This window comes from Atta colombica, unplaced genomic scaffold (genome assembly GCF_001594045.1).
Source record: "Atta colombica isolate Treedump-2 unplaced genomic scaffold, Acol1.0 scaffold41, whole genome shotgun sequence".
In the NCBI taxonomy this organism is placed as follows: domain Eukaryota; kingdom Metazoa; phylum Arthropoda; class Insecta; order Hymenoptera; family Formicidae; genus Atta; species Atta colombica.
The window spans coordinates 1,060,542-1,073,325 of NW_017259520.1; the positions used below are offsets into that span (position 1 = coordinate 1,060,542).

Here is a 12,784-nt window from a genome sequence, read left to right on the forward strand (position 1 = left end):
AATAAACGATATATAAATAATTTTACATGTCGTAATTGTTTATTGAGGGTTAGGATTTATTCCTTATAATATATATCTTTTGCTTGATATGTAATTTATAGCAGTTGTAAACCGATATTGGGTGGATTTCGATAAACCTCTCAAATACGCCCATTCGGAGCTGCAGATGCCCGCGATGCCGATCTTACGGATCAGTCTGTTATGACCTGTCTTTTCAGTAAAAGTTCCGTGAGAATCCAACAACATATAACAGAATAATATTTGGTTTACTGAGTTTTAAGCTGTTGTTGATATGACTTTAGCATCGATGTGGTTCCTGTTATTATACCTCAGTTTATGCGATGCGTGGATGGATGAGAGGTATTTCTTAATTAAAATATAACGTATATTATCCGCGTCCAATATTACATTTGCATTTGTATAATATATATAATATTAAATATCGAATGAAATTTAAAAAAATAATATATTTAATATTTTATACAACATAATCGATAAATATTTCTTGAAAGGATCAGAATATGTGATAAAAAAATAAGATATAATCGGATAAAAAATGCTTGATGTTAAGCTTCATTAATATTCTATAAACTATTTTTCTATCTATTTTTTCTATCTATTTTTCCGCAATTAGACTCTTATATATAAATAATTTGCTTAAAATTTAGACCTGTTTTGGAGTCACGAGATGGACATCTCATAATCTCCAGCGCGAAGGACAGAAACATAACGCTGAAGATGATAGGGGATGGTTACATGAATGTCAATGAAATCAATCTTCTTCATGTAGCCTCAGCGGTAATGAATAAATATTTGTATATAAATCCAGCAATTGAGACACAATTAGTTAAACGGATTTTGTGTGTGTGTGTGTGTGTGTGTGATACTTTTCAGGCGCAAAATGCGACGCGGATCATCGACAGGTGGCGGATGGGATATTTGGCTGAGATGGAGAATTCGCTTCACCAACTAACGACTATAGTGACGGGCACTACAGGTTTACAGAGAAGAGTTGCTCTGCTCGAGAGAAGTATTGACATGAACAATACGATTCGCACAGGAAACAGATCACGTATACCGGTAAGAATGCGCAATATTGAATGAACAGCTTGTGATGACATATTTTTCTATATTCCGGTACCAAATTATATCAATATGCCAATAAAAAAAAGTTATTTATGTTTAGAATGAAATAAGAGAGATTGTATAATAATAATGTATCTATAAATAGCGCTTCAATAATTTTTATAACGTTCAATTATTATTTATTTCTTATTAGTTTATAATTTAACGTTTTAAATAGAGCGTTTTAAATAAAGATAAAGTTATATTAATTGTGTTGCATAAAAATAAAAAAATGAATTAAATATGGAATTAAATGTATTAAGTTGTTCTTTAAATAATATCTTTTTAGAATTTTAATTCATTGGCTTTAACCAGAAGCAGCAGCATTCGTCGTATCAACGTCCGAGTACGTAATATGTGAATCTATTTATAGTGAATGATATATACGAATAACAATCTGTACAATAAAATTAAAAATGAATAAAATTTTTTAAGCTTAAAGCATTAGAAGACTCACTGAGAGCTATGCAAACACTACTCCGAGAAAACGAATGCCAAAGTAACCCATGTCAAAATGGTGGTACTTGTGAAGACCTTTATGATGCCTATCAATGTCATTGTCCATCAAACTGGGAGGTATGTAAGCGTAGTACTTTGATGAAAATAATTTGTGAGAATAATTACGATTATTTCAGGGTCCAAATTGTATGACGGATGTCAACGAGTGCGCAAGATTTCTTGGTACGGATCTCGGATGTCAAAACGGAGCAACCTGTCGTAATTTGCCTGGGTCTTATCGGTATGCAATATTAAATTTTATTATATTTCTATTACAGCAAGTAAAAAAACGTATTTTCATTTAATTACTGATATTTTACAAATTTACAACTGATTAAGTTTTAAATCTTTTTTTTAATTTAAAAAGGTATGGTTTTTTTATTTAATTTACAAAATTATAAAATATTTTGTAAAAATAGTTTCAGTAATTTTAAATTCCAGTCTAAAGTTCTATTATAAATTTCTATTTTTTTTAATTCTAATGAACTTCGCAAGTGGCTTTTATAGTATGATTTCTCGGATATATTGTGCGGAATATTGATTCGGATATTAGATGCGACTGCTTGCCGGGATGGTTTGGCCTTCATTGCACGCAGAAAACATCAATATGTAATACAGAGAATTCCGAAGCGCTTTGCGGAGAGCATGGTGTATGCGTTGCCAAAAGCGGTTCTTCACTTGGATATATATGCATTTGTGATCAAGTACGTTCTACTTTTTTTTTCATAAAGTCTAGTCATAAATTATTCAGCTGAATAAGACTTACGCACAATTTGCTTTTGTAACTTATTTATAGCAAAAGCATTTCTTTTTTTTATTGTATCACCCCTTAGGGATGGGAAAGCGACGGTACAAGTCCAGCTTGCACCAAAGATGTAGACGAATGTGCAGCAGCCCATCCACCTTGCTCCGTAAATCCACCGGTTCCATGTCGTAACACTCGTGGTTCATTCACTTGCGGTGCATGCCCGTATGGCTATAGCGGCAATGGTTATTATTGCACCGACATTGACGAGTGTCTTATTAACAATGGCGGCTGCAGTATATCGCCTTATGTACAATGCATAAACACAATGGTAATATATTACATATTACATAGCATAAAATAAAGTTATGCTTGTATCATACTGGAGATTGAGATTGAGATTGAATTTGAATTTGATCAATCAAAGCAAAGCTTATTACTTGATACTAATTTTCTTTCTTTAGATTGATTAATTTCAAATCTCAATTTCAATTTAAATTTCAATTTAAGTTCAATTTAAGTTTTCAAATACAAGTTTTATGATTGTAAAAAAAATGTTATGGTCTTAATAATGTCTCTTATTTTTGTCATCATAAAAATATATTTTTTAATTAAAAGTAAATTTTTTAATTAAAAGTAAATATATGAAGATAAAATATAGTGAATAGAATAACGCGTTATAATTCGCTATTTTATTGCAACGATTTTAATTATAGGGTTCTAGAACATGTGGGGCTTGTCCTTCAGGATACCGTGGCGACGGCGTGAGTTGCATTTTTGTCGGTGGTTGTGCCATCAACAACGGTGGATGCCATCCATTAGCTACCTGTACTGAGAATCCATCGCTTACAAGTTCTTACGTGCTGTGCCGGTGCCCACCGGATTACGTCGGAAATGGAATGGGACCAAACGGTTGCCAATTAGCTGATGTATCACTTAATACAGCGTGTTCTAGCAACCCCTGCGTTCATGGTACATGCGTGCCAAACGGTGCAAATGGCTTCACTTGCAGATGCAACTCGGGATACTCAGGTATGTGTATTAGGAATGAAAATGAGAGAGACAGGGGGAAATAGATTTGTGAGACAAGTCGTGATAAATCGTAACGCTCTGCTTCTCATACGTGATGAATAATAAAGTGTAGAATAAGTTGATGCTTGAATGCACAATAATAAATGTGTAATATAAATTTTAAGTTAAAACTGAACTTTAAATTTATAAAAAGTATTCATTCCGGAATTTTTAATTTATTCTTAACAAAAATTAAAAACAGTGAGAATTACACATACTGAGAGAAAAATGCTGCAATTACTATAATTATAATTATTTACTACTTATATTTATAATTATTTTCAGTGCCAATTTATTTTTTTGTACAAATATAAATGCAATTATTATTAATTATAATAGTAATTATAATAATAATAACTATAAAAATGGAATTCGTACAAATATCAAACACTTCTGTTTCAGTGAGATATATATTTGTATCACTGCGTTTTTTATTAATTTTTAGGACTTACATGTAATGTACCGATCGATCCATGTACGCCAAATCCTTGTCGAAATAGCGGAATTTGCACTGTTTTAAACGGACAAGCGACATGTCAGTGTACAACTAGCTTCACAGGAAGCAGGTGTGAAATGCCACGGCAAGCGTGTGGCGGTGTGTTACGGAATCCCATAGGAACACTTCAATTTCCCATGGGCGGTAGCACTTACCAGCATGGACTGAGTTGCGCCTGGGTATTAATAACGGAACCCTCGAAGGTTCTGAACGTCACCTTTACGTCTTTTAATCTCGAGCAGTCCACAGACTGTAAATTTGACTTTCTACAGGTGCGATTTGCATATTTAAAAAATGTGATTAAAAAATCGTATGCGATTCTTTCATTAAAAGTTTGTAAGAACTTAGTTTTGTAAATTCTTGTAAAATTTTTCTGCGTTTATATAATATTGGGATTTGTATAGTCTCTTAAAATGTATTTTTTAAATCCATATTAAGAAGTTGTAGTATATTTTTTAGTGCTGTGTCTCTAATGCTATTTAAATTTCTATATTCTTCAAAAATGGAAAGAATTGAATTATGAATTGAAATATGAAGAATAATAGAAATAAAAAAAATCATTCTCTTTATAACAAGCGTATATACTTTTAGATTCACGATGGCAGAAATGCTGGTAGTCAAATGATTAATAGATTTTGCGGTCATACGTTGCCTAATGAAAATGGGACAATCATCTCATCCCACAATACTCTCTACTTGTGGTTCCATTCGGACAACAGTATATCTCACGACGGATTTACTTTCCGTTGGAAGAGCATCGAGCCTATTTGTGGAGGTGTTTTAGAAAATAATTACGGCACAATTACGTCGCCAGGTTCACCTGGAAGATACCCTCCAAACAGAGATTGTTTCTGGTCAATCATTGTTGCTGCCTCAAAAAGAATTCAATTTCATTTTGGTCAGCTGATGCTCGAGCAAAATTGTAACGACTATGTGGAAGTAAATACTTTATGAGTTAATTATGATTTATATAAATATTTTATACTATTATTAAATTTTCTAAATCATACAATAATTATCTATGCTTTAATATTCATTATCGATTTTGATTCTATATCTGGCGTTATATATATAGATTACTGGTGCAGAAGAGGAACGTTTAGAACTTTTTTGCAATCACACTCGTCCATCGCCTCTGATTACACCGAGTTCTGAAGCGATGGTTCATTTCCATTCTGACGGTTCTAATCAAGATGCTGGCTTCCAAATTCATTATTCGATAATTGAAGGTATATTGCGGACAATTGCGGAGAGACAACTTGTTTATACGATTTATAAGTGCATCAATTAATTACGTTATTTATTTAAAACAATCGATTTAGAAATTTTATAATTTTATATAAATTGTTATATAAATTGTTATTGTTAACAATTAAATATATAGTTCAAATAATTGTAATATTTATTATTTTATAGGTATTCCTGGTTGTGGTGGAATTTTCACTAGTGCCACTGGATTAATCAATTCTCCAGGACACTTATCGTCGTATCAGCCAAATATGGAATGTGAATGGAAGATACAATTGCCAGCAGGCGAACGAATCCGAGCATCATGGTTGAAATTTGATCTCGAAACTTCCTCCAGTTGTCAATTTGACTTTGTCGAGGTAATCTCTTCTGTTTTTATTACTCTAATGTTTTACAGAAAGAATGAAAATGTTAATCTTTGTACTTTTTCAGATTTACGATGGACCTAACATGCTTTCTCAGTTACTCGGTAGATATTGCGGCTCGGATATGCCGCCAGCGATCAAGTCAAATTCAAACAGTTTAGTTGTAGTGTTCAAATCCGATTGGTCTTACGAAGAGGAAGGTTTCATATTATCGTACGAAACTTTATGCGGCGGCGAATTCCATGCAGATACTGGAATTATCAAATCGCCCTTCTATCCGAACCCTTATCATCATTCAAGAACGTGTATTTACGAAATTATACAACCATCTGACAAAGGAATCGTATTAATTGTAGAAGATATGGACATCGAAGGTAGAGATCAGAACTGTTATTACGATTACGTCGAAATTTTCGATGGTGATAATGAAAATGCAACGCAACTCGCCACATTATGCGGCGATGAGGAAAACATGCCCAATACTCCTTACTATTCCACACACAATTTTATGTACATAAAGTTTTCCACCGATAGCAATATCAATGGTCGAGGTTTCAAACTGAACTATACAACAATCAATCGTAGTAAGTAAGATCTCTTTGCTGCGACAAATTATAAATGTTTGATGTGAACGTGATTGATTCATTTTATGTACAGAACAATTAAACTTTTGCGCAAAAATAGACAATAATAAAATAAAAATACAACAATAATAATTGTTCTTATTAAGGATGTGGCGGATTGCTAAAGGAGCCAAACGGTGTGATTCAGCCTCCTCATGAAAACGGAAGTTATTTCGATAACGAGGATTGTATCTGGACTATTCAAGCACCGCCAGGATATATAATACAACTCAACTGGATGTCGTTCAATTTAGAATACCATAGTGATTGTGTCAATGATTACGTCAAAATTTATGAAAATTATACCTCGCGTGACGAAAACATAATAGCCACGTATGATTACTAATCTTTTTGCTTTTTAACGATTTATTATATATACACAAAGGCGATTAATGCTCCAATCATTTGAATTACCAAAAAGCTATTTATTATATAATTTAATACTATTAATTTTATACATATTATAATACGTATTGAAATTATTTCCACACATAACTTTTTTGTTTTATTTCTTTTTTGAATCACAATTATATGTTTCAGATATTGTGGTAACACTAAACCACCTGAAATAACGTCGCAAGATCGTACACTTACTATACTTTTCCATACTGATATAACTATTACAAACGAAGGATTTGTTGCTACATATATTTTCATGGATATGTCAAAGATCTGCGGTGGTCATTATTCAAAGTCAAATGGCATTATTAGATCGCCAAATTATCCCAATTATTATCCGAACAAAAAGGATTGTGTTTGGATTATTGAAGCGCAAAATCGACACAGAATTATTCTCACGATCAATCATTTTGAATTAGAAAGACATTCATCTTGCTCATTTGATTATTTAGAAATTAGGTAATGATTCTAAATTTAATTATATTACTTTTTCAAATTATCATTTTATTTTGTTTCTCATATTTTAGAAATGGTGGATATGACTCAGCGCCTTTAATTGGCAAATTCTGTGGCACGGACATACCTACTGAAATACCGAGTCAAGCAAATCAAATGTATGTTAGATTTGTTTCGGATTTCTCGAGATCAATGACAGGTTTTGAAATACAGTGGGATAGCACCACTCAAGGTATAAACATACAGAAAATTCTAATTACGTTCTCTATTTTTTCAATTCTTATATTTATATATTTGTCTTTAGGATGTGGTAGCTCAATAACCGCGGTAACTGGGGATATTATATCTCCAAATTATCCTGAACCTTATGCAGCGAACGCAGATTGCTATTGGAAGATCGCTGTGGCAGCAGGTAGTTTAGTGCAGATTATAATAGTGGATCTCGATCTTGAACATCACGAGAAATGCCGATATGACTTTATCGAAATATATGAAGGCATCAATCATCTCACAAATGGAAGACGTTATTGCGGCATCACGTATCCGAAGCTTATTCAATCCAAATCCAATCAAATGACCATTCGGTTCCGTAGCGATTACAGTAATACCGGCCGCGGTTTCCATCTGAAATATGAAACACGTATGTATTATATGTATTATTAAATCAAAATGTTAATTAAAACTTTAATATTTATTAGTATTATCTTTAAAAGTTATAAATTACAATTATTAAAAAAATGTGTTATGTAGATCAGTAGAAATTTTCACTTTTTTAAACATTTATAAATCTCTTTCTTATATATTATTAAATATTATTCTTATTATCATTATGTTATTATATATTATTGTTCTTTTTTTTTAAATTTGAAATTTTTTGGTCATATTTTTCAAGAATGAAAAGAAATTTGAAAATTAATGTTTATTTTTTAATTTTAATTACTACTAATTATTGTAAACTATTTTTTACTGTTGAATTGTTATTTTTATGATACAGAATGCCAAAACAAATTACGCGGCTACTACGGTGTAATAGAATCACCGAATTTCCCCAATAAATATGAGCACTCGACAAACTGCAGTTGGATCATTGAAGCACCAATTGGTAACGCAATTAATTTGACTTTCTCGCACTTTGATCTCGAGGCAAGAATAGAAACGTCGAACTGCACATATGACTATCTCCAAATCATGGAAGGCGACGATGATACTCCCAACAACATGCTAGGTCTATTCTGTGGGACTATCGATGTCCCAATGAAAATTAATTCAACACAACATCAAGTGTTCGTAACGTTTGTTACGGACTCCTTTATTGCTTACAATGGTTTCAGACTTGAATGGAAGGTGCATGGTTGTGGCGGGCATTTGACTAAACCCTCTGATAGTTTTACGTCGCCTGGATATCCGTCAGCTTATCCTATGAATGTTGATTGCGAATGGCTGATCGAAGTAGATTACATGCTCAGTATCGAACTCACATTTTACGAAGTAGGTATAATCTAAAAAAGTATTTGCAAAAATTATATAAAAATTAATACAAAAGAAGTGCTAATGTGAAGATGTAAACTTGTAATGTAAAAATGGAAACTTTTGTCTCTCAGGTTAATACTGAGAAACGTAAAGGCTGTTATTTTGATAAAGTCCAAATTTATGAGGGCGAAGATGCAGATGCGCCAAAACTGACTGAGCTTTGTTATTCGGAGAAGCCAGTAATATACACTAGTCATGGAAACAAAATGTTTGTCAAGTTTCACTCGGACTCATCATACGCTAGTCGAGGATTTAATGCTAGTTATAGGACAGTTCCTATTATATGTGGTGGTAAATTTACAACAATCTCTGGCATCATTCATTCAGCTAATTATCCGCAGAATTATCCGCATATTGTGAATTGCGAATGGCTGTTAGAAGTCGACAACAACCATCTAGTAAATCTCACGTTTCTGGACTTTGATGTTGAGAATAGTAAAAATTGCAGTGACGATTTCGTTAAGGTACGCTATAATTTTTAAATTATATCGCTTATAAGAATATAATTTTAATTAATTTTTTAATTAATTCTACTTAACAAATGTTAACAGTTTTATCTCGTATTTTTGTAGATTTTTGATGGCTCAACGAAAAATGATCCATTATTGGGAACTCATTGCGGCAATCAGTTACCACCGGTCTACGTTTCAAGTAGTAATCAAATGTTAGTAGTCATGCAGAGCGATAGCATAATTTCAGCCAAAGGTTTCAAAGCTCAATACAGTAGAGCCTGCGGTGCTCGTATAATTGTGAAAGATCACGGTTTCCTCACGCCCGCGACGGGCAATAGTGATATACATGATGAGAACACTAATTGTACATGGACATTAATAGCTGAAAATCCAGGTAATTAAACTTTGTTTTAATTCATATTTCGCCCTTAGATGATTACATTTGTTTTTATTTTTTTTTTTTTTAACGGTTTTACCCTATGTTTTATTGCAGGCGATCATGTAACTATTACTTTTACACATATGGAGATGGATCCAACTGATGCTTTGACTCGATATGAATCACAATATCACGATTCAAGTCCATGTTTTTGGCTCTCCCTCCAGGTATTTGAGGGTGAGAGCACAGATGGACCATCTCTAGGAAAATGGTGCAACAACGTCGCACCACCGCCGATTACAAGTACTGGAAATTCACTCACACTACGTACCGTTTTCTACGAGTTCATAGGTCACTTTGTCGCTATGTATTCCGTCCTGAATACAGGTACACTGGATTAAAATATATATATAAAATATGTACGTTTATTAAAAAATGTCTTTAATTCCATTTATATTTTTTAGCATGCGGAGGAAATTACACATCCCAACAAGGAATAATTACCTCGCCTAGTTATCCAAATAGTTATCCTCTGAACGCAGAATGCGTTTGGATTCTGAATACGTCCCCCGGTAATAGGATTACTCTCATGTTCTCCGAGTTCGATATCGAGTCGAGCGAAAATTGCGATCTGGACTATGTCGAGGTACGGGAAGACAGTGGAATAGGAAAGCTCATTAGTGTTTCTTGCGGCAAAGATGCCGCGGAAATTACGTCTTCCAGCAAACTATGGATCAAGTTTAAGAGCGATGATTCAGGCACTGCTAAGGGTTTCAAGGCTGAATACAATATCATCGGAGGGAACGAATTGGAAGGACCTACAGGACGCATTACCTCGCCGTTGTATCCGCTACCGTATAGACAATCTGCTGCGTTCTCATGGCGCATCACTGTTGAAATGGATTGGCTTGTACATCTCGAATTCACAAATTTACACATAGAAAACGTTGGTGAATATTGTTTCTCGAGTATTAATGTAAGTATCTTTACAAAATATAAATAACCACAATTTAAGGATAAAAATAATATAATATGATTAATGTATAAATATAGTTATAATGTATAATATAGTGTATATTTAACAGTATATCAATATATGTTATATATGTTAAATTAATAATAAATATTGATACTTAATAGATTTTTGTAGTACTTATAGGTTTTTGCAATCAAAACGAAATATTCATGTGCTATTTTAATTAATTATTAAGCAGTTTTATTTATTTTTAATTAGATATATGATGGATATGATAATGAAGCACCACTTCTATCTAAAATATGCGGCTACAGTTTGCCAGAACCAATAGATTCATCTAGCAATGTAATTTATATCACGATGACGTCAGAGTTTATCAGACTGGGACATTGGTTTGATCTCACATGGCTTCAGATATTAAGAAATAATTCCGATCAGACGACTAACAAGGAAATTAGATGTAAGATTCAATTTTTATATACTTAATGTTTTGTTGTTATAAAAAATAAATATATTTAAATAATGTATTTTTTTATAATTAACTTAATATTAATACAAAAGCTAATACTAATTGGAACGTTATTATCCATTTTTTAATTAAATAATTTCTATAATATATGTGTGAGAATGCACGCACGCACATACGCACACACACACACACACACACACACACACACACACACACACACACACATATATATATATATATTTAATTACAATTATTTATTTTATTACAATTATTTATTTTATTTGCAGTGTCGGAATGCAACAAGGAAATAGCTCTAATGGGTGACCGCAATAGTACATATTCCTTCAGTTCTCCTGGTTGGCCGACTGGCTATGCTGCCAATTTGCATTGCAATTGGGTCTTCACATCGCCACCTGGAACACATTTGGTATTGAGAATAATGACTATGGATTTGGAAGAAACTAGCAATTGCGAGGCGGATTCGGTTTCCGTTTATTCAGGAAATGCATTGACATCAGCAACTGGTGCTCATTTGGAAAGTAAATTGTGCTTGGCTAACTCCAGTGCGTCTTTGATCAGCGGGAGCAATATGATGACTGTGAAATTCAACACGGACGAATTCGTCAATAAAACTGGTTTCAACGCATATGTATATCGAGGTTGCAAATACCCTATTAATCTATTAATAAAATCATGATTTTGATTATAAATATACGTAAACGTTCTCATTGATGTTTATAGATTGTGGAGGTCAATTAAGTGGATCCAACGGCGTAATTCAATATGATAATTCTTCTTTTGTAAGGTCAATTCGCACGTGGCACTTTACCTGTGAGTGGACTGTGACAGTGAAACCCGGCAGAACTATCAAAGTTCAGATTGAGGAAATGTCAATACAAGAAATGCCTGATCATACATGCAGTGATAATTATTTACTGGTTAGTACATTATATTAATAGACTTTAGAGTCGATATAATTATAAACAAAAAAATTATTACGAAAGAAAAAGAGAGAAAATTTAAAATTAAAAAAGATAATTTATATGTATATAATTTTAGTTAAAAAATGGAGAAGGAATGCTTTCGCCTTTGTTAGGCACCGGGAAGTATTGTGGTACAGTATTACCAGCAGAACTAGAAACTACCGGAAATCGTTTTTATATTAAGGCTACGGGTGTTGGTCTTAATTTTGGCTTTAAGCTTACTTACAGGTGATTTTTACATAATACAATTTTTTAAATTGACATTTGTTTAATTTACTAAAACATTAATTTACTTTCTATATTTTAGAGAAGTAAGCATGAGCTGTGGCGGCGAGTTTATCTTAACAAACAAACAGAAAAAATGGGAGATAACATCGCCCAACTATCCAAACATTCCTCCAACTTATAGCGAATGTGTTTGGAAAGCTACTGCTCCAGCTGGCGAAAGGCTTACTATCCATTTCTTGGATAGATTTGATTTAAGTCAGTCCGAGAAGTAAGATACGATCATTGTAAAAAAATAAAACAAATTTCTCGAAAAAAATATTAAAAATATATTTTAATTTACTAAAATATTGTTTCTATATATACCATAATTTCTTTTTAGTTGCGAGAGAGAATACGTTGAAGTAAGAGATGGTGGAACCGATGGCTCGCAACTCATGGGAACATTTTGTAAAGATATAGCACCTAGTAGTATGAGTACTAATGGCAATATGATATATGTCCATTTTTATACAGATGTGCCAGAACCTAAGAATGGTTTCAAAGCTGTAATTACTTTAGGAGGTAAGTAAAACAAATGTATTTTATATAAGTTTATTTTAATATTAAACCTGGTTATAAATAGTTGATAATTTTATTAAATAAAATTTATTAAATAAAAAATATATATTTATATTATAGTATATAATAGCCTTTATAGCTGTGTTATTTTGCATTAATTATAATGATAATGTATATGTATCT

The 12,784-nt window shown here is 32.5% G+C and overlaps 1 protein-coding gene across 1 annotated transcript in view; it reads left to right on the plus strand.

The window, feature by feature from the left end:
* Window positions 1–291: 291 nt before the first annotated feature.
* The window catches only part of LOC108691144 (cubilin-like), a 20,976-nt gene continuing 8,483 nt past the window's right edge, over window positions 292–12,784 (plus strand). The window contains 29 exon segments of the mRNA XM_018198799.1: window positions 292–360; window positions 669–798; window positions 895–1,080; window positions 1,415–1,471; window positions 1,561–1,701; window positions 1,761–1,864; window positions 2,177–2,327; window positions 2,457–2,699; window positions 3,085–3,400; window positions 3,885–4,207; window positions 4,527–4,874; window positions 5,011–5,164; window positions 5,352–5,542; window positions 5,616–6,132; window positions 6,279–6,504; window positions 6,712–7,029; window positions 7,098–7,258; window positions 7,331–7,666; window positions 8,021–8,514; window positions 8,628–9,020; window positions 9,129–9,402; window positions 9,502–9,774; window positions 9,852–10,363; window positions 10,622–10,823; window positions 11,120–11,491; window positions 11,574–11,770; window positions 11,892–12,043; window positions 12,123–12,311; window positions 12,423–12,604. Coding sequence (XP_018054288.1) covers window positions 293–360; window positions 669–798; window positions 895–1,080; window positions 1,415–1,471; window positions 1,561–1,701; window positions 1,761–1,864; window positions 2,177–2,327; window positions 2,457–2,699; window positions 3,085–3,400; window positions 3,885–4,207; window positions 4,527–4,874; window positions 5,011–5,164; window positions 5,352–5,542; window positions 5,616–6,132; window positions 6,279–6,504; window positions 6,712–7,029; window positions 7,098–7,258; window positions 7,331–7,666; window positions 8,021–8,514; window positions 8,628–9,020; window positions 9,129–9,402; window positions 9,502–9,774; window positions 9,852–10,363; window positions 10,622–10,823; window positions 11,120–11,491; window positions 11,574–11,770; window positions 11,892–12,043; window positions 12,123–12,311; window positions 12,423–12,604 — 7,210 coding nt within the window. The 5' untranslated portion in view covers window position 292.